The following is a 27,333-nucleotide window of genomic DNA, read 5'->3' as shown; positions in this document are numbered from 1 at the left end:
TTAGGTGACACTTGACATATTTAAAAGATTTAGAATAGTTTTAAAAGCACCTGCAGGTGTTTATCGCTTTCGATCTTTTTTTTTTTTGAAGTGTAGTCGTGAGTACCATAGGTCGTGCAGCTGGTATTGCTCGACCGGAGTGAACATCCGGGGCTCCCTTCATGCGCGCACGAATACAACAATGGCGATGTTGACACGCGCCGTGTGGGAGGACCCGAAACCACACAGTCTTCTGCGCCTGAGTTCAGGCGCACGACGAGAGAAATTTACCTGGAAAAGACACCTGAACACTCGCTCTTCCTTTCGAGTGACCTAAGCGGCAGCAGAGTTCCCGCCAAGAGCAAACCTGTCGGGGCGTTGCAGATCGGTCGCATCACCTATGTCGTTTGGCGCGTGAGAGAAAAGACGCATGCGCATGCTGTCACGTGTGCGTGTGTTTGCTCCGAGAAGGAGACGCGAGGGAGTATTTAAGCCCCCATCACACACACGGCCAGACAAGGATTAAAAGAGGAGTGAAAAAAGGAACAGGAGGAGAGTGGAACTGGCCAAAGAAATCGGGTGGAAACAAAGTCAGGCTCTCTGTCTTGTCTTCGAATAGAAGCGGTGAAATAGTCTCTCGAGCTGTCAGGGTTGAAAGTTTCTTTTCCTCTTCTTTCCTTCCTTGAGGAGAAAACCGAAGAGCACGCGCTTCATTCAGAAAGCAAACAAACAGTCGGTTGCCTTAATGTGTCACCTTTTCCAGCTGACGGTGTTGGTGTAGTGTGCGTGAGAGAGAAGACTGACTGCAAGTTCTGCCTACGAGAAAACAAAATTACTGTGAAAAGTTGTTATTAACCTTCAAACAGCCTCCATGCGGTACAAAATGCCTGGATATAACTACATATTGAGTTTCGTCATCTTCGGATTTCTCATAAAGGTAAGCCAAAGGGTTCGAACGGGGGTCCGGTAACTGTAACGAATCATAAACAAACAAAAGGTAAAGGGCACTTGAATATTTACCTCAGTGGCTAAATGTCTGTTTTGACACGGACACAGCTTAGTGATTTTTATCCTTCAAATAGAAAGGTAACCATAATATGTGCTGATTGCAGTTTGTGATGGTAACCATGTTGAGGACATTTTGAAATTTTTTTAACGAGTGCACGAGAGTTGTTTTATTTCCAGCTTCATTGTACGCACTCTTCCATCCTTCAAGAAAATCTACACAGGTTTCAAATCAGAGAACTCCAGTTTATAAAACAATCCCTCCACACGCGCAAACACACACACACACACACACACACAAAAGATATTCTTTCAGAGCTTTCAAAACAACATCAGATCTGTTACTCAGCTAATGAGCATCTTTAGCAAAGCTACTCCAGTGTCATTGAGATTACACAGTGAATGAGTAGGCTGTCGTCACAGATCACGTGATCAGCTAAACTCTACAGTTTTTGTTCAGTCGACTTGATTGCGAAGGCTGTCGGATGGGTGGGGAGACACCATCGGTACAAAGGTGATAACGATGTCCACCTTTCTGGAAAGTCACATACTACCAACACAAAATAACAAAATACAGACCGACGGAGAGACAGAAACTAGTCTCAGCAAAGCCTTCAGTGAGGCCTGCTCCAGAACATTGAATGTCCGGTGCATGTTTGTCTGAACTAATGGAGGCTTGCCAGCCAGTGAATGCATGAGAAAAATACCAACGACAGAGGTCCGGGTTTTGTCTCGTGTTATTTGTCCCACTGTTTTCTTTTGAATTAGCTTTGAGCTTCCACCTCTTTCATTTGTCTTTCCTCTCCCTCCCCCCAACCCCACTGTGCCATGGAGGATGGTTTCGTGGGTGTGTGGTCTTTCTGATTTATTTTCTGCTTTATCCACCTCGGCAAACTGTACATAGGCGGAAATCTTGAGCTGGTGATGTTTGCGCTGAATAGATAAGTGAAAGTCTCAAAGTGTATGTGTGATTGTAGACTATCGCTCCTTGGACGGAAAAAAAGGATTTCCTGTTCATTTAAGTGTAGATTTTAAGGTCCTTAAATGCACCAAAAATACATAATATATTTATAAAACGTTGTACATAATACTGTTTGTTATATTGTAAGGTATGTGCGTTTGGAAATAATACCTAATGTATATATTTTTCATTTGCTCACATAATCTATTATGTTTGAAACATGTTCACTCAGTCTATTTTGTTGAGACTGTTGAAAGCTGCTTACATGGCTGATTAAAAAAAATATTTTTAATGAAGATTCTCAAAAGTTAATCGTCAAAAATTATATGAAAAGCCGTTGTCATTTGCTCTTAAGCAACTTTCAGATAATGAAACTGGAATGAACCTTCCTTTCGATACACTATCCTACTTAAATGTTACATAACTTACACCTACAAAAAAGCCTTAAGAAAAGAATTTGTTATTTACGTAAATTAAGATTTAGGATTTATTAATATTTCTGAATCCTTCAACTGTCTGGAGAGCTTAATCAAGATCGGAAGAAAAAAAATCATCATGTCGGAGACATTAGAGAAAATTACCTGAAGGAACAGCAGCCATGGAGTTAATATCTTGGGTAATATTTGGGTTAGCCATGGATGTACATCGAGGCGATCTTAGCAGTAGTAAAAGCAGTAGTAGTAATAGTAATAATAAATGTCAGACACGTTGCCATTATTTATTTAAAAAGTAATTTCTGAACATATTTGATAAGATTCATCGATTTGATCACAAAGATGTCAGACGCGTTTTCCTAATCCTGATGAGACAAGTCTACTTAGAGAGAAAAAAAAAAACAGCAAGAAGGGAAATAACTGGAGAAAACCGTCATCGTCCCGGAAGTTTAGGAAAAGAGAGACCGGAAATGCGTGTCGTCAAGGTCATGACATCGACCTCGTGCTGGGAGGCATGCACGTGCGTGGTGTAGCAGGGGACAGCCGGCTTGCTGGAATTTCGTGTATGTCCACTCGGCACTTGCGCTCTGTTTGTCTTTTGATCCCTTGAGTCCCATGGCACTCTGCGGCTCCTCCAATATTGTCGCCTCCTATAAGCAGCAAGGTACAGTACACAGTCATTCATTTTTGCTGTCATCGCTGCAAGGACATCGTCTGTGTGTGCGTGTGTGCGCGCACGTGTGTAAATAGTCCATTTGTAGTAAACTTACTTATACACGTATGTTCTCGTAGTCTTGTGTTGATTGTCTGAGGCAAGCGTGACTATGTTTCTCTATGAATCTATTTTTACTGATTAAGGGGAGAAATATTTTATTCCTGTGTACTAATGCGTGATTCATCAATTTCCTCAGACATATTTACAGCAGATGCTAGAGGTTTAGAGGTTGGATTACTACAATGCAGCTCATATCAGATTGGACAAACGTGAGACCACAAATGGGTCGCGAGACATACAATGATATTCAGGGTAACACCTCATCGCATGGCTGTAGGTAGATACCTGGGTAAATACATGGAAGTGAAAATTAACAGAAAAATAAACGTTTGACATGGCAAGTCAACTCTAAACTCCAGGGATTACCCTCCAAATGCCGAGCTCTAAACTCACGGCGACATTTGACCTTTAGCCCCAACCGACTTTGGCTGGAAAGCACCAATGACGGTATTCTCTCTTTTTTTTTTCGATTTTTTTTTCCCCATTCGCAATGCGAACTCTAGGTCATGCCAAACACGTTTCTTGTAAAGTCCGTGCCCGGATTGAAGCTATAAACAAAGTTGAGTCAGGATTCCTTCCAGCAACGTCAAGGTTGGAGCTTGCTGACCCCACCATCTTCGATTGTCCAAAGAATGTATGAGGGATAAAGCTGGTGGACTTGACGCTCGCCATCCACTTTCTAGACGATTTTCTATGTTTGTCTGGCGTAAACCTCTTGACCCTGTCGTGGAAGTTTCCAAGGCAACAAACATATATAGCAGGGGGTATGTATTGGGAGAGGTGGGAGCTGCAAGCGTCTGGCCACAGATGTTGTAGTGAACAGCATTATTATTATTTTTTTTTTAATCTTTTGTGAGCTATGATTAGTTTATCTGAAGACTGCAATGAAACTTTTATGTTATTAAGCATCAGAGAGAAGCGAACAGAAGACGAAAGATGAGACATATTTTCTTTCCTCTCCTGATTGCTCATAATGAGTTATGTATGGGGTTTTTTTTTCCTAAATTGTGGCCTAGTCAAAGACAGTTTTTTTATTTCTTCGTCTGCGAAGACGAAATTGGAATGTTTCAATGAGTCTTAAAGAGGATCAGTACACCATTGCTTTAGTATTTGACCGGTGTCTCGCCGTCTGGCTACGTCTAATGAAGCCGATATATTCCACAGCTAGAATGTCTAAAGAAAAATCAGTTTGGTCGAATCTTTCCTGCAGACAACACATGATTCCCACAGTGCCCCCCCCCCCCACCCAATAAAGCCCTTCTTCCCTAATGTGATGAAGAAAATTCCTAATGAGAAAGTTTTTCCCTCGAGTCGCTCAGACTAGTTCTTACAGAAATGTTGCAAGACTGTGTGAGGCATGCTTTAGCTACATTTTCAGCGATTTGATAAACGGAAAAAGCTGAAATGTTATTGATTTCTAACAATGTATTTTTCATTTTTAAAAGTAATTTTTGTTGCAGATATCCTTACTCGTCTGTTACTCGCATGTATGCTTTGCTAGCGAGGTGTTTCTAAACATGGTGGTCTTTATTGTGGAGCATCTGAATTAAAAAAAAACTTGCATTGCTTCCGCCTTCATTTAAGTTTTTAATATACGCTGTCTATGTGGTGATGTTACGATGAGAAGTGTTTACTGGAGTGTGTTTGAACCTGAAGACTGAGCTGAACAGTGTGTTCCAGAGAGCGTGCGCTAGTACCCACGTCACAGAAGGCTAAGGTCAAAAGTCACTCGACGTTTGAAGCCCTGAGGCTTAATGTTGAGTCTCCAAACATCGTTTTGCCTGCAGACTTTTGACAAAGTTTCTGTTCTTTTTATCTTTGAAAGAAAGAAAGTCAATAAGTAGCAAAATTCTTTCAGTAGTGTACAAAGGAACAGTGCACTTGCTGAAAGAGCAAAACTCTTTGTCGACTTTGTTGATTTTGGAAGAGGAGGAGTAGTAGGAGGAAGAGTGCGACAACGATGATGATAATGTATAAGACAACTGACAAGAAGATGACAACTAAATTTTGGTTATGACATCGCAGTCATGCTTCTTCTACCTGCAGAAATTGACTCGTAACAGAACTATTACTGGTGACTTTTCACTAGTGAGAAGATAACAAATACATATAGCTCCCTTTTAGATTGTTAATAGATATTTCTATAAGTCTGTTAGACCAGGCTTCTGTAACGAAAACCTCAACAAGATAGATAAAAACCATGTCGAAACTAACAAAAATATAAGAAAAGATGTGTCTGTAATTTTAATTTTGGCTGTTGTAGATTGAGGATGCCTATGTGATTTCTGCATTTGTTTACTATTTATTCCGCAGGACATTACGGGTACGGGCGTGGTGGAAGTCCGAATGGACCGATTCTCCGTGACCCCCAGTGACGTCACAGCCGACTCATGCTGCACAGCCAAAACCTGCGACTGCAGTATGCGCATGCGCGTTTGCGTGTTTAACCGGAACGAGAGTGTATGTAGCGACCGGGAAATGCAAGAAAGTGATTCTCTAGGTCAGTATGGTCGTAATATGTGTTTAAACCAGGTTTTACTATTAGAAGAACAAGGCAGCTGTCTAAGGCACAAGTATGGACTGGGAGTTGGGGGCAGGGGGCCGTGATGGTCTCCCTTTTTAAGCGATAAATTATGTTAGGAGATTGTGTACATGAGTGTTCATGATTCACGTTAATCAGAACTGTCTTAAGTCAGTTGGTAATTTTAAACTCCTAGACATATAGTTATTAATCATGCAGACAGCCTTCCCAATCACAGAAGTATATCGCAACGTTCAATCAATAAACAGTATGTTGTGCTCAAATATTTATATCAATCTGCACGAACAAATTATTAAAATTTCTTTCAGTATGCAAAGTTTATTGCCCTCAGACACCATCGACAAAGTTATTAGATAGGCAGCATAAGTAATGAGATTGACAGATTGGATTTATCATAGAAGCCGCATACTTTGAACTATAAAGACAGCTGGTACCTTCAAAGATGGGAACTTCCGTCTTTGTTTCTTTCCCTTTGAACTACTTTGAACTGGCTTGAACAGATGGTGTCATCAAAGATGGGAACTTCTGTTTTCACCCCTCGTCTTTTCCAGGTCTTTCCTTCCCTTCCCCTGTCCTTGTGTTCAGAAGGAGTGTGCTTAGAGAAAAAACTGCCTTGAGCTGTTAGAGGACAAAAATTCTTGGATAAATGATTGAATGACATTAAATCTGAAAACAATAATGCGTAAATAACAAAAATTCTATATTCACATGCAATTCATTCGTGTGATCCTTTTTTTCCCCGCCAGTGGAGACTAAAAGTGTCTGAAAATTAATCCAAAGTTATCCGATGTCAACAATTCTTCAAAAAAGATTGATTTGGGTGACCGCCATATAAACATTGCATAACTTTTAAGCTTCGTTTGATTGGAAAGAATTAATACACAACAAAAAAAGTGAAATTTTAATCTTCAGTTTGATGACCAAAACATATAAATTAATTCTTGAATGTGCTTAAGTGCTTGATATTCTGGCGGCGGTAGGAGGGTAGCGCGGAAGTTATCTTTTGTTTAGAGATTGTCACTGGTCCTGTATACGTTCATTACAAAAAGTGTATGTAAATGGGTTGTGAATTTTCTGTTCAAACATGGATTCATAAAATATCGGTCAAAAAATAATTTCTTTAAAATCTCACCACCGCTCGGAATTCGTTATTGCATTGCTTTTAATTTTTTTTTTTCTTCTGAGGATAGTCTTTGAAATATGTCTAGTTCTGTTCGTCTTCTCTCTCTCTCTCTCTCGGTCTCTCTCTCTCTCTCTCTCTCACACACACTCTCATTGTATTTATTTTTTTTTAGTTGTTCGCTTGCTTCTTTTTGTTGCATCATTCTCTCTTTCCCCTTTTCTTTTTGATATATATTTCTTCCTTCTTTCTCGTTGGTTGAAATTATATATATATATGCCCTTTTCCTTCTCTCTCCTTTCCTCCATTTTTGCATCTCGTTTTGCCTTGCTGGCTGACTCCTCCGCACTTCCTCCCTCATGGCGCTGGCTTAGCAGCCTGGCAGCTGCGCAAGAGACTGTCTGCGCACAGCTTACAGCGTCCTGTCCTCTCGGCTCATGCAGCATCCAGAACAAACAAGCCTTCTCTTGTTCCTTAAGCAGACTGTCATCCCCAGTGTTATGTCTGTATCTGCATGGCTCATTGGACTCATCCCCAGCCAAAGCCGTTGACTTGGCCATGTTTGCCTTGACTTTGTTGCTGAGTGCACAGGGAGCCGGAATTAATGTCCAAAGTATTTTCGGTAGATAACAAAACGTGGACATTAAACAAAATAGTTTGTATTAGGTTATTGGAACAAAAAAATTTAATAATTGTTGTTTACAACTATTGTTTGAGCAAGGTGTGATTCAAAGATTGTCTTTTTTGTCGAACGACAAACTACTGAGGAGGATATTGTGACTGTTAGTTTATACGTTAACATCCACACCCTATACATCTACATCCTCTTTCTCTCCTCTCTCCTTTCCCGGCCCCCCTCACACGCACACACAAGGTGGTATCTACCTTTTTTTTTATCTTAAAACTGTTTCTTAACTTCCTGAGTAATCTTTTAAAATGTAAACGAGCATTAACATACTCTCACGTTCTTGTGTGTAGTGTGTGCGTGTGCACATACCACATGTGCGTGTGTATGTGTAATCTGCTGACTCACACTTTTGATTTAGCTTTGCTTTGAAATGGACCGTTACATTCTTAGTGCTTGTTCAGAATGTCACACCGTTCAGCCTCTCGAAGTTTGCTTTCTTTTAACTACCTACCGAAGCTTCCATCGTCTTTACATGTGTAATGTCTATTATTTATTTATATCTGTCTTTCTAGACTCGTATGAGATGGTAGAAAGTCTAAGAAATCTGAAACACTTATAACTGATTGCTTCTACTCGAAGCATATGAAAAAAAATTTTCCCATGACATATGGAGGCATTGAGGGAGTGAAGGCGAAATAATGTTTTTGTATCACTTGCTCATTCTTTCCTTCTTCTAGCACTTTAATGTATATCTGAGTTTGTAATCAAATAAATTAAAGTATACAAACACATATAAACAAAGGATATAATTTTGTCATGTGATGTTTCTTACCAAAGTCACAGATGCACATTCTCATATCTTCATATATATGTGTAGAATCTCTATCACACACACTTTTTAAAAATTATTTTAGGTCACTGTTCTCAGTAATAACTTTACAAATCGAGCTAATCTAGTGAGGGTCTTTTTATTTCTCAAAGTTAACAATGATAGTAACATAAGTTTTAGAATTGTGATTACAGTAAGGTGATAAATTATTTTTACGCCAGCAAATGTTTTTACAATTAAATAGATAAATTCATTCCCTACATCCTCAGAATTACAGAGTGACCAAAGCCTTTTTTTCTCATGGATCTGCCTACATTTATTCACTGGACAGAAGATAGAAAGAACAACTAGATACAGAAACAATCTTTAATAATGAATTGTCTTCTAGGCTGTCACATTTGTAACTTGATGCTGCATGAAACACCAGGCTGCAACAGATCCTTTGCTACCTTTTTGTTAAAATGATGTATTATTTGATCCACTGATATAAAAAAAATACCTGGAATTTTAGCTGCTTATCCAATCTTGGTAATGTGTTTGCTGCTGCTCTGTCGATCTCGTAAACTGCGTGACCTCACGAGACTGAGATTCCTTAAGAACAAGACGACGCTTGCTGGCGTCTTTGCTTCTCGTTCTTTACCTTTGGGTCATCCAGCTGCTGGACCGTGCGTGTCCGAAATGCACGTGGTTACCAAGTATTCTGACCCTTCCTAGCCCCCGGCTGATGTCGGCTGCTGCATGAAGCGGGTGTTTGTCCGAGCGGAGAGAAAGAAGCTAAACAGGCTGGAGTGAGCGAGTGTGTGTGTGTGTGAAGGAAGTGAACGGTCTGAAGGACGCACTCAACTGTGAGAGAGTTTGCACGCAGACGACACTCGTAGATGCCTGTTCACATGCTTTACTGACACTCCGGATATCACTACAAAACAATTTCGGAAGAAGGTCTTTTTCTTTGTTTCCAGGCTGATCAAATTGAAGGCAAGGAACATAACTGGTGATTGAGCACCCAGGCCTGCAGTGTCTGGTCACATTTTTGTGGGTGTTGAAACAGGGTGGGTGTTGGGTGGAGTACTCTAAAACGACCCCCCACAAAAAAAAAAAAAACAAAACAACAACAACACTGGTCAGTCCACTTGAAGGTTAAATTCAATTAATCACATAAAGACAACACAATAACGAGAAAGGAGTTGTGATTAAGCGCTTTGGTTAGGAGAGTCAATGGTAGCGGTCATAAGAGTGTGTATAAAGAGTTCATTCACTTCTACCCCACCCCTCTACGCCAGCTCCTCATCTACACTAGGGTTGTAGCCTATCTTTCTGTCTCTATTCTATTTTCACAAACGCCGTTCTCTCTCTCTCTCGTCTCACGAACGCTGCCCGCTTCGCCAACACCGTGCAAGGTGCGGTGGAAGCAACCCTGGGACCACATCCAGGTGCCAAACGATTAGCACCGAGGTGTCTGTTGTTAGATAGGCTTGGTGACCACGCTTTTGTCAACCTCTCCGTTTCTCAAGCTCCTTTCCTGCCCCATCCTTCATCGCCCCCACCCATGCTTTATTCCCTCCACCCCTGCCCCTTCTGTCTCATCTGAACATCATAAGCTCTCTGTCTTCAGTTTACCGTATTGTTCTTTGGCTTTAGAAAGAGCTTCTTTGTTGATGTGTCAGACTTTGGTGGCATTCGCAGCTCCACGGTCTTTCTCTTTAAGATAACAGTGTCTCTGTGTGCCTTAGTAGAGTCCCATAATGCATTTATGAATGATAAGTGAGAAATCAAAGTATGTTCCCAATCAAAGAAATTACTAATTAATTATTCTATCTGTGATAACAATATGGGCAGAAATACAATCATGAATTCGCAGGTGCTCGTGCAAAAAGAAGAAAAAGGAAATAAAGAAAGAAATAATAAACATTTCTGAGAAACGCGAAACGCACTACCTGTATAATATATCTGTAACATGAGCCATTCGCCATTCTAATATAATTTCTTTTAAATCAAGGAGGAGATAAACCCCATGACCATACGCCCATAGGTTTTTTCCCTCGCCAGGATGAGCAAGGATGCTTGCATCTTGCAATGTTTGCATGTTCTGGCAGTCTTCGCACCTGGAATACCTGGGCTGTAGGCGACACACCGGTCTGACATTTAAAGCTCGCGCTACCTGTGGGAGTTTCGGAGTGGCGATCAGCTTCTATGACAGCGCCATGTTTTGTTACACACAAAAACTCTATTGCCATGCATGGGGTTCTTTTTTTCACGTTGATCACCTGCTATTAAGTCTACCCACGCACACCTGCCAGGTCTGATGTGGACAGCGTGGTATAGGTGTGCTTCTGTCATCTTATACCTGGCCCAACCTACTCGCAGTGGAGACAGGAGCGGCGCTTCTGAATGAGGCGTTGTCGGTCTTCGTGACCAGGTCGCTACCTGCATCGTCCTTTTGCAAACTTTGCTCTGAAGGAACTCTTGAAATGATGTTCACATCTCTTTAATCTCGTGTCTACATCTCCTGAGCAAGCAAAATTATATGCAAATTATGGAAGGTTAGCGTGATCAACATAGTTACGTGTAGCAATCCACTCATGAATTGTGAAGCCACTACAAGAAATGAAAGTTGTGTACCACAGTCAAGACACACACTGGAACGAGACGACAGGAATGTAAAGTCTATGCAAAATCCATAACTTGCATCTTTCATTTTCCCTCATATTTGGAAAATCAACATATTATAATGAAGTCAGCCCAGTCCTTTTAAAATATTTTTGCTTTCGGGTTCGCCTTTAAATCTTTATTTCTCGTGAAACCTCTCTTAAGAAAGATTGCGGTGCAATGTATAAAATATACTTTCTGATTAATAGCTTTCTTACTTTTTTAAAAAAAAAAAAGACTATCATATCTTGTATCCTGTATCGATTCTTGCATCCCATTGTTCGTGCATATATACATATAAATCCATTACTTGAAAAACGCCTATGTATTTTGTTCGATGTGTCTGCATATTTGTACAGGTAGATTTAATTGTAGGGTAAGGATGAATAAATGAATATGTAAATGTTTACAATTTTCAGGACAAGTATTTTTCTTATTCCAGGTCAGTTTGTGATCGGTCGGGTCGAACCACCCCTTCAGGTCTTTACAGAGAAGCGCTTAGACGTAAGTGTCCTGCACTCTACGCTTTTGTAAGTCTCAAACATTGTCTACTTTGTGAGTCTAGCCATTGTTTATGTTGTCAGTCTCACTATGAGAGCTGTTGTCTACATTCTGAGTCTTGCCATTGTCTACTTTGGTGGTCCCAACAAGTGCCTACTTTGTGAGTCCCACCATTGTCTACTTTATGCCACCATTGTCTACTTTATGATTTCCACCATTGTCTACTTTGTGAGTCGCACCATTGTCTACTTTATGAGTCCCACCATTGTCTAAGGTTGCCTAACTGTCTTGTATCACAAGATCAACTGCGTTTTCGCAGTTTCCTCAACTTCCATTTCCCATCTTATCTTGGTCCTTGTTTCTCTCCTGCAGATCTTGAACCTTCGGATCCAGGTTCGCTACGGACAAAAAGGTTCTGAGGGGAAACTAGTCTGCGAGTATGTCATCGATATCTCAAGTAAGTTTTGTGAGCAAACTGACTTTTATTTCATATCACTTATGCAAAGCCACAAAATCTTTCAAAGCCATTGTTTTCAAAAACACTAATAATTTAGCCAAACATACCAGAAATGCTACTTTCTTGTACATGTATCTCAAGAATACAAGGGAAAGTTCATCCATTTTGTTGGAAACAGCTCATTTATCCAGTCATTAGAAAAAAAAATATGCATCCCACTAGTGAATAGACTTTTAAAGGATTTGTGACCACAATTACAATCTCACCAAGCTAATGTAGACTTTACTCAGCCTGAACAGGTCACTGTGGGATAATTAAAGCAGAATTTAGTAATCGCACAAAGAATTTGGTAAAACAACAAAACTGTTTTTAATCCATCAGGCGTGTCTGTGGGCCGCAGTGTGTTGGAGTCGGCATGGTTCCCCTTTACTGGCATCACACAGCTTCGTGGAATTCCCTCAGCAAGCCTCCGAATCCAAGTGAAGGTCTGTCTATCCGCACTCGTGTCTCAGTGTTAACTGATGGTAGATACATGGGTAGAAACAGAGCACTTCGTAACAGAACTTGCTGAAGCCACAACACAGCCATCTTACTCCTCGTAAAGTCATACAAAGTAGCATAGCACACGAGCATGAACACTTACCATTTCGGTTTTGAAATCAAAGGTGTAAAGCAGTAAAAGAAAATAAGAAGCACCAACGTTGACATTTTATTGAAAAATACAAAAATACAGTTGCATGGCAATCTGAGACAGTAGTACAACTTTAAAAATTCCAATATGGAGGCTACTCGGCTTCAAACAAAGCCTGACAGCATCTATCCATTACTTACATCTCACTGGTATTCAACATTTGTCCGATTAAGAAGACCTTAACGCAAATGAGCTAAGTACCAGTTACCAGTAACCCTGAGCAGTTCTGACAGAGGAGAATTAATTACTCTACTTACAGATTTATTGTGCGACCAACTACTTCGGCAACCTTTGCCTGACCTTCTGCAGGCCGGTGCCTAGCCGTTACAGGTGTGACGTCAGCACTGGCCGAAGGGTCTGCCTTGGACTGTGGTTAGAACCTGACTGCGAGGAAGGTAATGATGCTGGAGTAACTGGCACATGTTGCCGTGTGTATCAAAAAGTCAGATTACAGATTTTAAAGAGTGAATGTTTGTATGAAATTTTAGTGACTCTAGTTACTAATTAACTGCTCCTTATTAACTATCTCATCATCATCATCATCATCATCATCATCATCATCATCATTGAAAGCAGGCTTTACAGATATATTTTCTCCCTTATCATCTCTTATTTCTGTTATATTTATTATTCACCCGAGTAAACATATTATATATCGTGCTATTGTTATGTTAATCATGTGAACTGTCCATGGTTTGATGTCTCAGCTCACGTGTGCGAGCGGATTTATCCTTGTCTGAACGCTGGCACCTGCAACCCGGGACCAGGCGACACGTACAACTGCACGTGCGATGCACTGTACACGGGGCCCAACTGTTCTCTAGGCAAGTTCTCTGACTACTATGGCAGGCTCTTCTCCTTCCAAGACTCGTCTTCGCTCACCCCCTTCCACAAAAATCTTTGTCCAACCGGAACAAATACTTACAAACGTTTTTTGGCAAAGCTTTCACATAAACGGTTATATAAGTACATTTTACTCTCGTCTTAATATTTCTTCGTGTGTTATCAATAATTTTTTTTGTTGGGGTTGTTGTTTCTTTTGTTTTTTTTTTTTTTTTCTTGCTCGTGGGTGTTCAACGTGGATGTACCACAACTTTGCCCCCTAACTCCGGTTGTCCGTCCTCTTGCGTCGTACACACTGTTTCAAAGATACTATTTTCTTCTGAACTGCATGAAAAGTCTAGATAAAAAGCAATTTTTGTAACAGTTTTATCAAGCAAAAGTCGGAAGTGACTTGGGACATATTTTTTTAACTCGAGTTCGTTACGAACACGCGCAATCACAATGGCCTCTAGCTATAGCAGCGCGATGTAAATGATGTATAGACACGCATTTCACTCTTGTTGTCGATGTTAACACTTTCAAGCACTTTTTTCACAACACTCAAGCACATATGTGGAATGAATGTTCACACAACTCACACAGACAAAGGCAGGTCACTACGACCTCTAAAAACTAATAACATCCCTGATGACATGTGTTTCGTATTCAGCGGTGGACAATTGTGATTCACGCCCTTGCCAGCATGGCGCTACATGCCAGGATCTGATCCAGTCCTACAAATGCTTCTGTGCCCCTGGTTGGACTGGGCGTCTGTGTGATCAAGGTAGCTAACTTTCCTCTTTTCCGTCTGTTCTTACCTTCTCTTTATTTCAGCCAGTCGCACTGTTCACTGTACAATTAATAGCTTTCTGTAATCTGCTACCCATATCCTCACCTCATTGTTCAGATATAATTTATTATCTGATAAAATTCTAAAAGTAATTAGTATTAATTTAATAAAATTCTCATATATGAAACGTTTCAAGAGGTGGAATATTGTCAGTTTTTGATTACACATTTTAAACAGATCTACTAATCATTAAGTGAGAAGTATTTTTTTAATTTCACCTCACCAGTTAGCAACTAACAAACTTCTGAAAATATGGAAACCCTTAAAAAGAAGAAGCTTGTAGCGAATAAAAATTTTTTGCCGAAAATAAACAGATATGCAATTAATATTCATAGGAAATAAAAGATATCTTGCATAATCCCCTTTTCCAGTTCAAAAGATTTTAGGGAAAAAATCCAGAAAGTGAAAGAGAAAAATAGGTTCCGATACCGTCTTTTTTAACAGCTGAATGTAAGATTCTGTCTATGGTAGCCATATTTGTGTGCAGCCCTCAACGATTGCCGATCGATGAACTACGGTTGCCTGAATGGAGGATTGTGTCAGGGTACAGCGTCCTCCGCCTTCGCTTGCAGGTGTCCCACTGGCTACTCGGGTGCGAGATGCGAAAACAACGTGTGTTCCCCTTCTCCGTGCTACAACGGCGGCAAGTGCCGAGCGGTCAACGCCACAGACTGGACATGCGATTGTCTGCCCGGCTTTACCGGCTCGACCTGTGACGTGGCATCACCCTGCGATTCCTCCCCGTGCCAAAATGGCGGCCGCTGCTACCAGACCTCCTCCGGCGGGGAGTACAGGTGGGTGAAACCCGACTATCCCAAGAATCTTTGTGATAACACAAATATCCTTTCCTGAGTAGAATAGGTTTTATGTTAGTCTAAGCTGTGCATATATCTCTGGGGGCGCCAAGGCTAGCTTTCCGTATACAACAGATCTTGGTAGTCAATACTTGTGACCCACATATACTTTATGTGGCAAAAGACTGATCCTTCACTTTTTTATTAAAATAATGAATTTCAAAACTAGACGAAAGATTTGGGAATTGCTGAACATATTTGTCTGGTAATAAATGGCCTTAACTCTTAGAGGGTCAACCTAACTAGAAATTATGTTACATCGAGATGGTAAGTGGAACCGTCCCCCTAGCTGCCAGAAATGGGGTTTGTAAATGCGTTTTAAACAAAAACAGTTCTGTGCAATCCGCAAGGAAAACCGTTTGAATAAAAAAAAAAAAATGCGGTTTACCAAAAGCAAAGTACAGGGTGGTCCACTTAAAAGTAGTTCACCTCTTATAATACGCTCGGACGAGGCACGCTACTTTAAAGGCGCCCACCCTGTTTAAATGTACAAGGCTGCAACAACAAAAACCCAGACATATTGTATGTTATAGCTTAAAACATGAACTAAACACGAAGAAATAAAAAATGTTAGTTTTTGTGGGAGGATTTTATTAATTTGTTGTTGAGACACCGTACCAGGTAGCATAGAGAAATTGAATTTTACATTTTTTGACTAGTTAAAATGGCGTTATGTAAGATTTCTTAATGTGCTTCTGTTCATTGATGTGCTCAATCCACGAGAGATTTTGTGCGTTGACAGGTGCTTCTGTACAGACTCCTACTCGGGGGACAGATGCGAGATCGTGGCACCCTGTGCTTCGTCTCCTTGCAGTAACGGTGGTGTCTGTTACCCTCGGGGTTCCTCCTTTGTCTGTCAGTGCCCAACTGGCTGGAGCGGCACCACGTGTCAAACCCGTGACCTTTGCTCGCCCCCAATCCCTGCTTCAATGGAGGTGTCTGCTCTCCCTCGGCAGGGAGCGTTGGCTACGTCTGCAACTGCGGCGGCAATTACACGGGCCTGACGTGTCGCAACCTTGACCTGTGCAACGCCCTGAAGCCCTGCATGAACCGCGGCACCTGCCAGGTCGACGCGAATGGCTCTTTCCGCTGCCTGTGCCAGCGCGGCTACACCGGCGACCGCTGCGACCTGGTGGACACCTGCGGCAGCTACAACCCTTGCCAGAACGGGGCCACATGCGTCAACACCGCCAGCGGCTATGTGTGCCAGTGCGCAAGCGGCTTCTCCGGCATCAACTGCCAGCTCAGCGGACCGTGTCGCTCGCAGCCTTGCCTGAACGGAGGCTCGTGCTACGAGGCGAGCAGCAACTTCACTTGCCGCTGCCGCAAAGGCTTCGTCGGCGACAGGTGCGAGACACGGGACCCCTGCGCCAGCGATCCTTGCGGCGAAAACGGCAAATGTCGCGAGTGTGCTGGGGTCAGCAGCGTGCAGTGCGTGCTGGCAGGCCGCGATTATGCCTGCACCTGCTTGAAGGGTTTCATGGGCTTGAACTGCCAGGACCCGGACCCCTGCGCCTCGGGACCCTGCCAGCACGGAGGCTCCTGCCTGGCCTTGACCCCCAGCACCTTCACCTGCACCTGCACGCCCAGCTACTCGGGAGCCTACTGTCAGCAACAGTCTCCCTGCTACAGCAGTCCTTGCCTTAACGGCGGCACCTGCCAACCGCAGGCCAACGCCTCATACGGGTACTCATGCCTCTGTCCTACCGGGGTGCAGGGGTCGCGCTGCGAACAAGACGAGCGGTTGTGCCTGCAGAATCCATGCCAAAACGGGGGCACATGCCATACCGTTGAGCAGGGCCGGCAGTTAGTATGCACCTGTCGTGACGGCTGGGGCGGAGACCGGTGTCAAACAAACGTCGGATCCTGCAGCTCGTGTCTTAACGGCGGCACCTGCTACGGGACAGCTTCCTCCTTCGTGTGCAGGTGTCGTGACGGCTGGGGTGGAGATCGGTGTCAAACCGAAGTCGGCTTGTGCAACGTCTGTCTCAACGGCGGCACCTGTTACGGGACAGCTTCCTCCTTTGTGTGCAAATGTCGTGACGGCTGGGGTGGAGACCGTTGTCAGACTGAAATCGGAGCATGCAGCTCATGTCTCAACGGGGGAACCTGTTACGGGACGGCATCGTCTTTCTTGTGCAAGTGTCGTGACGGCTGGGGTGGAGATCGATGTCAAACCAAGTCGGCGTGTGCAACAACTGTCTTAATGGCGGCACCTGTTACGGGACAGCTTCTTCCTTTGTGTGCAAATGTCGTGACGGCTGGGGTGGAGATCGATGTCAAACCGAAGTCGGCTTGTGCAACAACTGTCTCAACGGGGCATTTGCTACGGGACACCTTCCGCCTTCGTGTGTAAATGTCGTGACGGTTGGGGTGGAGATCGGTGTCAAACCGAAGTGGGCTTGTGCAACAACTGTCTCAACGGCGGCATCTGTTACGGGACACCTTCGCTTCGTGTGCAAATGTCGTGACGGCTGGGGTGGAGATCGGATGTCAAACCGAAGTCGGCTTGTGCAACAACTGTCTTAATGGTGGCACCTGCTACGGGACAGCTTCTTCCTTTGTGTGCAAATGTCGTGACGGCTGGGGTGGAGATCGGTGTCAAACCGAAGTCGGGTCCTGCAACTCCTGTCTCAACGGTGGAACCTGTTACGGAACAGCGTCCTCATTCGTTTGCAAGTGTCCGCAGGGTTATCTGGGTGAACGGTCAGCACTCTGGTTATACATTTTTATTGGCAGATTTAGTTTTCTGACAGTTAAAGGCTTTGTGTTAATTAGTTCGAACCAACATTGTTTGTGTGTCTTATAGCGTGGCGAAAATTTTGTTGCTAAGGACTAAGTAACTTTTTTGATGGAGGATTCGTGTCCCTCAGTAAAGAAAATTATATTTTTGAGTTTATGGTGGTGTAGTGTGCCTCTTACCGTGTCTCTCTTTTTCGTGTAACAATATTGCTTGAATTTTTTTTAAAAACCATTATGCAGTGTAATAGCTCCATCGTTGTTAGTTTTAGTCTAATTTCACACGCTATACGGCGAGCCTCGTTTTCAGTAAAATCTGTAAAAGTGCATGCCCTCTGGGATTGCAGATGCGAAACTGCGAAGACTAACTACTGTAAGCTGAGTCCTTGCAACAACGGTGGCACCTGTGTGGAGACAAGCTCCGGTTTTATCTGCAAGTGTGCTCCAGGCTTCGGAGGGGATCTCTGCGGTCAGACCGTTACACCTTGCGGACCCTCCGTCTGCCTCAACGGGGGTCTGTGCCTGTCGGACGGCGCCAACTACTACTGCAGCTGTCCAGCACTGTATGGGGGCGCCACCTGCGGGGTCCCGCGGGATCCGTGCACCACGCAGCAGCTGCCATGCAGCGGACACGGCCAGTGTCGCCACAAGGACTTCACGCCGTACGGGTACGAGTGCATCTGCTACAGCGGCTACAGTGGCGACACCTGCTCGGTAGCTGTTGAGTCCTGACGTGTGTAGCACCAGACCCTGCGGTAATGGGGTGTATGTCAAAAGGTCAGTGACACAATCAGCTAATTAACACTGGGTGCTTAGACACTTGACATTTGCACAGTATCAGGTCAGCTACCAAAATCTGCTAGCAAAATGCAGTAGACACAACATTTGAACTAAAGGGGAACACCAAGTAAGTACTTAAAGCTTCGTGTTAGTGAGGGTCACTTTGTAATTAGATTATCGAGCAATGTTCTTCTGACTTCCCCAACTGAAAGCATGTGACAAACTCTGGAGACACGCCGAACTAAAAAATTTTTTTCTTGTACAGTTTTCTTACCTGGAGACACACTGTCAAATACGTGACTGGTAATTTTTCAATATAACTTTGACATTAAAGCTTGCCAAATATAGTCAAATATTCGTGTGTGTCAGATTTAGAAAATCTTTGAGGAGTTAGAGCACAAAGCAAGTTGCTGTTCCTCTGACTTACGTTTCATAGAATCTGTCTGGAAAGGGAGGCAACTTCGCCTTCCAGTTCGTGATTCTTTTATATTTTTTGTTTTTTGTTTTTGTTTTTGTTTTTGTTTTTTTTTTTTTTTTTTTTTTTTTTGTTTTTTTGTTTTTTTGTTTAAGCGCACATTTCATGGTTGAACTCATAAAACACTAAAGAAAGTAGTTATTATCAATAGCACCAATGTGTATTATTAGCAGCAAACAGCAGACATATTCTCTTCTGGGTAGCAAACCAAAAGAAGATGAATCAGTGCAAAAAAAAAAAAAAAAGTTTCGTTAATGTATGTGTATCTGCGTTGTTTGGTTGTTTGTTTCCTAATGTTTCATCTTCCTGATATTTTCAATGTCTGACTAAAGTTCTTAAATTTTAAATGATAATCGCGAACACACCTCGTGGGTGGAATACAAAATGAATATTAAAAATGGCTGGTTGTTAAATTGTGATGCTGATAATTGAAATAATAATAGTAGTGAATAGAATGTCTAGTTCTGCAAATTGAGCTGAAAAACAACATTTGTTTACTTGTTACAAACATCGTTATTCATTGAAAGAGTCAAAGCTTTTAGGTCACAAATGTCCACAGATAAAATACATTTTTATTGTCTACTTTATAGTTGCAGAGAGAGAGAGAGAGAGAAATGTTCCTTAGTTGGTAGCTCATAAGTCATAAAATGAACAACATGCAGTCACATTCCACACATCCATACAATTACTACACTCCCCACTAAACCCCACTCCTAGCAATGATTATTAGAGGCACGCGCGCGCGAGCGAACACACACAATACACTTGTTAGCTCTGTTCAATTACCGCTCATTAAGATGTGTTCCCAGCTCTTCCATCGGTTGTAGTCTTGACGATTTTAAAGCATGTGCATGTACATCTCTGATACATGTGATATTTAACTCCTTTTCATGCGCTCTGATCTCTTTGGACGTGTATCTAGAGAAACGGAGGGTGTTCTTCATTAGGGTTTGGGGAAAACAATAGTTTCTGCCGAGTTCAAATTTTTCATTTAAAAAATTGAATTGCACCACACAGTCCACACTACACCTTTAAAGGAGTATTAAAAGTCGTCTCCTTAACTTTTGGTAGGTCTTTAATGAATGAAATATTAGAGACTTCATTTTTCTCGGGGCAGGCGGTGCCCATCCCCTCGCCCTTTTATAGGTGTTTTATAGACGTCAACCATGGACTTTTCTCCCCATATATCGTGCATGGGGCTATGACACGTGACATATCAACACATGGGATGAGCTCCTTTTACTGTCCTTTGTCTCCAGGGCTTGACTCCCAACACCTTTACCTGCGTCTGTCCTCGAGGTTATGCGGGCTTGACCTGCGAAGAACAGGATGCGTGCGCTGACCAGCCCTGTCTTCACGGCGGCACCTGCACCAACAACCTCCTGGGCCTGGCCTCCAGCAGCTTCACATGCACGTGCACCCCGGGGTTCTCCGGAGACCGCTGCCAGAACTCTGCCGTCACGCCCAGCAACACCTGCAACGGAGTCGTGGTGTGTCTCAACGGCGGCACCTGCGTCATTTCGCCTGATGGCAACTCCTACTCCTGTCAGTACGTATCGACTATATCTTGGAGGTTTGGGATGACGAAAAGCATCGTCTCCATTCTTTAACGCCTTCTTTTGGTATCCAATTCATCACCGTCGTCGTTGTCGTCTTTCTACATTAAAATCTTGATGACAGCAAAGTTTATTCATTACATAAGAGTCAAATTTTCTTTTAGAAAAAGATCTATTGGCAGAGGGACTTCAGTCAACACGTAATATGATTAACCTGTCGGCTAGTATGAACAGGTGTCGTATTAATGGCCACTACCTTGAATACTGACACTTTATATTAGTCCGTTAAACACTATTTTGTAAAGACTATGAAATGCAGGCAAGCTAAGAGTGACTTTGCAGACATTGACTGTGTGACTTTTTCTTAACTGTTGACAGCTGCCCGAATGATTTCACGGGGAACTACTGCGAGCAGCGGGTGCCACCACCCTCTCCTTGTGGCGATTACATTTGTCACAACTACGGTTCTTGCGTGTGGGTATCTTGTTACAGCCATTAATTAATGATGTGTGTGTTTGTTTGTTTTTTTTTTTGTTTGTTTTTTTTTTGTTTTTTTTTTTGTTTTTTTTTTGTTTTTTTTTTTGTGATGGACTCGTAAATATACAGGCATCCTTGACTTTTGTTAACATCTCTCATCTTGAGCCTTCTATCGGCATGTAATTCCTATCTCATAAACCCCAAGCGCACTTAGATGACCTTGCTAAATATGTAAACAGAGCATGCGGCACAGGCATGCATGTCTAAATAATACAATACTGCCAACGCACTCAACTGCTCCTCTGTGCTCTGTTCCTAGTATACATTATGAAAAAGGTCTGTGAGTGCAGTTCGCGTGAATTTTACTTCTATGTTCAACAGTCGTGTAATAATTGAAGAGAAGACAGCGAGCCTGTTCCTTGCTATAGTGCTGGCTTACCGAAATCAAGAAGTATGTTGTAACCAAGCATCACTTTGGTTGACACTGCCGACTTGAGAAACAAATAAATTGTCTTACATGAATTCTATTGACTTCCATGCCTCCATTTTTAATGACTTTAGGCATCAATGATTTCGCCTGTTTTTTTTTTTTATTATTATTATTATTATTTATATTGAACATTATTATTAAGATTATAAAAATAGCTGATTTATATAGCCCATAATCACCCTAAATGGGGCCCCTCTATTTCTCTGCATCTCTTTATTGTGATGTTTGCTCTGTTTTGATTTTTGCACGAGGGGGAGATAGGGATCGGTTTTCAAGTAAAATTAAATATTTCGTATCTTGACTCCTAGTAAGAACGACCGAGGATTATATGAATGCCGATGCCTGGATGGATGGGGAGGTCCGGACTGCAGTGTCTGGCAGTTCGCCGCCGTGCAGTGCCAGGGTATCTACTGCGGACCCACGGGCGTGTGCTATCGAGGACCGGATGGGAAAGCAGCCTGTTACTGTGGGGAGCCGGGTGTCTCGTGCTGTGAGTAGCTCAACTGCTTTTTTTAAAGTCTAACTGAGGTGTAGGAGGTCTTTTGTCTACTATCTAGGCAAAGCTCGGTGTAAGTTACTGTTTATTAAACTCTGGATGATTGTCCTCCTTTGTTCTCGAGATACACGCCTACAAGATCATCACCTTGCACAGAAGGGGATCAAACTAATGACATCAAGTTTGTTTACAGCTGCCCTTAAATTAACATACGATCCCTGTTCTTCCGTTGGCTGAAGCATTGATAGCATAAACATGTCCAAGTATGATATGTGCCGTTAAATCTTTTTTTCTGTGAACGGTAAGGGTGTGTATCGAGAACGGAAACGGATTCTGGGAAATAATATCTTGCACGTAGTACCCAGTCATAAGAAAACAATTTGCCACTCCACTACACCTTTTAATACTGATTTATCATGTTATTTTGCTTAGGTCTTTCCAGGCGGACCATTTGAAAAAGTGGCTGTCATGAAGACTGAGAATCGGAAGTTTTGAGGTTTATACCTCGGCACACTCCGTGTCACTGGATGTATCAATTATTTACAGGGCTGAACTACAAAGCCTGAGTTCCTGACTCAGCGTTAAACATCCCTGCTGTATTATGCATGCATTAGATACCACAAAGTTACTTCCCCCCTAGAATAAACGGCCGCTCAGTCTCAAGTAACTCTTCAGTATAATTTCGTGTTAGTAATTGTTAAACCAACAATCATTATTCTTTTTTTCGTCGTTATTTTTCAGACTATTCTGAAAATTAAGACTGATCGTCAGCAAACTTCGTTTGCTAAATGTCATCCATTTGTGTCTGTTCCAATCTTCATGTTGATGTGTCTGTGACCAGCTTTCCGCTGCGAGACCAACTTCGGCCGCCAGCCCCATCCCTACAACTGCGAGCTGTACGTTGAGTGCGTCTGGGGTCGACTGTTCGTGCGAGAGTGCCCCTTGGCGGACACCTCGGGTAGACGTCTTCATTTCAATCCCCATGGCGATGGCGTGTGCGACTGGCCTCGAAACGTCGGCTGCAGGCCAACGGCGTACACGTACACCAACATCGTACGCGTCAACGGCCGGAAATGACGTAGGTATATTCGGCTTCCTCGCATCTCGAGGCTGCTATATCAGAACTGCTGCCTCTTCACTCCTTTTTCCCGATTATGCTCTCCGTCCCAGACATGATTTTCTGTCTACATTCATGTTTTGAAAGATTTGGTCTGATTTTATTTTAAAATGGTAAATTAAGCATGGTAAAAGAAATCGATATATTCATTAACACCAAATTTACACATTTTATTCTTTTAGAAACTTTAGTTGTAAAACAACCAGAGAATTTCTGTCGCTAGCACACATCAATGCACACATTATCCTTCCTCGCGTTTTCCCTCCCTCCTACACACACACACACTTCTTTCTCATTCACTCACTCAAGCGCTCACTCGCTCTCACCAACTATTAATTTTTTTTTAATTCTGGAAACCTCACCAGCTAATCCATTATTTTTGTCGTGTTTCTGTTGCAGTTTATAATTACATACATCAATCGACTGAATTGTGTGTGTCCTAACATCGCCAGTCACAGGACATTTGACCAGTCGCTACAGCCCGCTGTTAGGCTCGCATAAGCAGTTATAGAAGGGCCTGGACATCTCGAACACGCTTACAACCATGCTAAAATACGGCGATGTAAGCTGCTCCACAAAAGATACGAAACTAATACGCCCATTTCATGTCCAAAGCTCGAGTGTTTTTTTTTTTTTTTTTTAAGGCTTCATATTTAGAATTTTAGGACACGGTGAAGAGCATTCTCTTTTCAATGAATTATGCTTACGATAGATTGTAAATTTTTTGAATGACTTTGCTAGCATTTAGAAAGAATAGCCCAAGTCAAACATGAACCTCAAGCTGCTGACGGGTTAATAGAACATGCCGCCGTCATAAAAATGTGTTTTGTGGGATTTTTTTTTTTTTTTTGGTGGGGATGGGGAAATGGCGGGGAGGAAGCACGCTTGGATTGACTTAAATTCTTTCTGACATCATTGGAGGGCCACGGCCAATGCGTGAGCTTCATGCATATGATAATGAGATGTCCCCATGACAGCCAGTCTATTCTTTCTTTTATCGTCAAGGGAAAAAGAGGTCTTGATGTCTTTCCAAAAAACACGTAGTTAAGTTCTGCGAGCTTCAAAGGTTTGAATCTCACAAACAGAGCAGGATTACTTGCTCAGATTTTAGAGCTGTCTTCCCGCAAGAAAGTAAATCGTTTGGTTAACCTTTAAACCATGTAGGTGTCTGCAAAATAGCAGATGAAAAGGTGAATCATGCTGCTGCAGGTCTACATACATATTATGTCTTACACGTGATTCACATGCATTTTGTATAGTTTATTGATTTTTTTTTCCTTCACTCCTGAATCCAAAATTTTATAAATTTTCATCTTTCAGAACACTCTGTGGTTTGAACTGCTTTGTAGAAGATTGATAAAGCATAATACTTTTGTTTTAACCCGTTTGTGCGCTAGATACCGGTTAAAAGGTTAAAGGGTTTGCCTTACTTCATGACACTTAAAATAGTTTTTGTCAGATCATGGTTTTAATAGTTTTCGGCATTAAACGTAATGTTAGTATTATTGGAAAATGTGTGACATGTACGGTCACAAAGTTTTTGTATAGTAAACCGTATACGATAGTGTTGCAAACGAAGTAAACCAGATCATGATGTTTGAAAATATGAACACTAACGATGATCAAATCCGAGGCATAAAGCTATCATTTGGACATGACTAACTTTCGAACTTTGGGAATGTGTGGGAGAAGGAACCCTTAGTTAATGTTGCAAAATTCGGGGTTGAAGGGGTGGGGTTTAAAGCCAGACTATATTGCAAAGATTGGTTGTGGACTTTATGCACAAGCGGGAAAACACTTTAATTTGCTGTGAAAATATTAACAACAGGAATACAAAATAGCACCTCCTTAACTGAGCATAAGCAATCATGTGCTTATGTATAAACTAACAGAGGTCTTCTGAAACTTTCTTTATGTACATGTATACAGTACACAATTTTGGAGTGTTCACTTGTGATAATTAATACACAGTTCCTCTAATAGTTCATTTCATTAAAATGACTTTTTTAAGTCCTTAAATTGACTGAGTTTTTTTCTTCGTTTGTTCGTTTTGAGGACGATTAAAGTGTAAGTGCATACCTGGCGCACACCGTAACCTCTCTTTCTCTCTTATGTACACTCACGTGAAGTACAAGCACGCAAAACACCGATCCATTTACTGAGTTTTTTCACGGCTACGTGACCAATTGCATGTATACCGAGATACAAACACTAGTATGTGTATAATTAGGTCTGATAATAACAGGATTAATTCTAGTTACTAATGAAGTGTGATATACGATACATCCAGTAATCAGAAAATAGTCTTAAAGCTTCTTCAAAAATAGAATTATCGAAATATTTGTATCAAGTTCTGAAGAGGCGTCCTTCACCATTAGTAAATCTTCAAAGACGATACCTTTGCTTCAATGAGGACTCACACTTGCAGACGGAGCAAAACTTACTAAAATGTGGGTGCATCAAGATCTCTTGTACCCCTACTTCTTGAAACAATGCATAAAAATAATAATTACTATCATTTATATACTCCTTTTAACATTTTTTCTTTGTGTTTCATGCATTTATCGTTCTATTTAATAGTTATACATTTTAACTGGAGGCTAGATCCGATGTACACACACACATCACACATTTTGAGAAAGAGATTATCTTTGTCTCATATAGCTTCTTGTCCGTCAGGTTATAATCAACGCGTAGTCTCTCATATTTCCTACCTCACTCCCCCCCCCTTCTCTCTCTCACACACACACACAGTTCCCATAAAAGGTCTTCACTCACACGCTTTCGTCCATGTAGCCATATATAGTGCCCTTTTGGGACTATAAATCGAAAATGAACCGCAATTTGTCCAGAACTCTACATCATCTCCGACAAGAGACAGGGGGTCAACTCGAGAGAGTACAGTACAGAACTAGCTGCTCAACACAACTGGTCTCCATGTACGGCCCGTGCAGAAATTAAATACACAGGGCTGTAATTTGTGCTAATTTAGACGGCCAAATTAGCTGCGTGCCATGGAATGGAGTTCACAATTTTACGTCTATGATCGAAAGCCAGCTCGAGTTGCGGGTCGGGATGGAAGACTCGTTATAATTTTAAGGAAACGAGTGGACGGTCACTATACTCAAGGGAAGTGGGGTGAAGAACCGCAATTTTCCTTCAAAGAGGATTTTATCATGTATGATCACATCGATTGTGGAGTAAAAGCAAACCAGTAATCTGCTAAAAACAAATTCCCACGCGACGCAGGGCTTGTGGGCTTCAGTGTTCTTGAGCGTTCAATTATGCACTGTAATTAGAATCCATTCAAGGCAATTAATCAATGCCCTGCCTTGAACAAATAATTACCAAGCCATATATCCCACGAACGAGATGTACCTGGGATCAGAGGTCAGCAGCTGTTGCCAGGATCAGCAGGTTACTGTCCAGAAAAACTATATAGCTTAAACCAACCCATACTGCGGATATATATATATTCCCGAACTATCTGATTACTGTCGACAGCCCCTTCTCTGCTGCATGAGGTTGAGGTCAACAGACTGACGTGTCGCACACCCAAGGCAAACGAACAGCACCATGTTGATCCCATGGATAGGCCATTGAGTTTTCTTCCACCAGCATGAATCATTAAGACGCACAGTCATGGGGAAGTACGCTACAAAATATTGAGCGGGAGAAGACCAAACACCAATCATTAAAATAAAACGACGCCACACCGATAACTTGAAAGAAAATGTATCTAACTGTATATTCATCATCAGAAAGCGCCCTCCGAAGACTGAGATAAGGTATTCGACAAGTGCGTTCCCTGTCCGTGCATGCAGCAAATCCCCGAGTAAGTTCTGGGCGGAGCCATTTATTTGCAAGGCACAGCAGGCTTTCAACCCATCCTGAATATATTCAAACGTGCCAACACACGAAAAAGTAACATCTTTCCCATAACTACAAATACTATTTTGATGTATGTATTTCACATTAGACATATTTCAGTCAGCTTTCTTCGTATATTTTGCGTACTTCGGGGGCTTTTCCAACCTTTTTCCCATGAGCTTGCCGGCCTAGCTAGCTTCTCTGACCGATATATTTCAAGAAATTAATACGCCAGGAGG

At 42.1% G+C, this 27,333-nt stretch overlaps 2 protein-coding genes across 2 annotated transcripts; both read left to right on the top strand.

Annotated features, from left to right (window-relative positions):
* The first annotated feature begins 107 nt into the window (after positions 1–107).
* On the top strand, positions 108–13,801 carry LOC112557816. The gene is made up of 8 exons (XM_025227874.1): positions 108–916; positions 5,468–5,654; positions 11,362–11,423; positions 11,793–11,877; positions 12,259–12,362; positions 12,828–12,963; positions 13,276–13,392; positions 13,776–13,801. Exons 1-8 carry the CDS (start codon positions 851–853, stop codon positions 13,799–13,801), a joined length of 783 nt encoding a protein of 260 aa, XP_025083659.1. The 5' UTR covers positions 108–850.
* A 213-nt stretch (positions 13,802–14,014) lies between these two features.
* On the top strand, positions 14,015–23,184 carry LOC112557808 (neurogenic locus notch homolog protein 1-like). The gene is given in 10 exon segments (XM_025227860.1): positions 14,015–14,174; positions 14,728–15,034; positions 15,837–16,002; positions 16,005–17,800; positions 18,181–18,547; positions 18,669–18,705; positions 20,322–20,637; positions 21,023–21,118; positions 21,920–22,101; positions 22,949–23,184. Coding segments are annotated over 10 exon segments (3,639 nt in total). The 5' UTR covers positions 14,015–14,038.
* The last annotated feature ends 4,149 nt before the right edge of the window (positions 23,185–27,333 follow it).

Source organism: Pomacea canaliculata, linkage group LG2, assembly GCF_003073045.1.
Source record: "Pomacea canaliculata isolate SZHN2017 linkage group LG2, ASM307304v1, whole genome shotgun sequence".
Classification (NCBI taxonomy): Eukaryota; Metazoa; Mollusca; class Gastropoda; order Architaenioglossa; family Ampullariidae; genus Pomacea; species Pomacea canaliculata.
The sequence above is the reverse complement of the archived record's forward strand: the minus strand, read 5'-3'. Positions and strand labels throughout refer to the sequence as shown.

Coding starts and splice junctions, on each gene's coding strand:
- LOC112557816 (XM_025227874.1), top strand. CDS start 851: ATGCGGTACAAAATGCCTGGATATAACTACATATTGAGTTTCGTCATC. Junction 917..5,467: donor TCTTCGGATTTCTCATAAAG/GTAAGCCAAAGG, acceptor TTTATTCCGCAG/GACATTACGGGTACGGGCGT. Junction 5,655..11,361: donor GCAAGAAAGTGATTCTCTAG/GTCAGTATGGTC, acceptor TTCTTATTCCAG/GTCAGTTTGTGATCGGTCGG.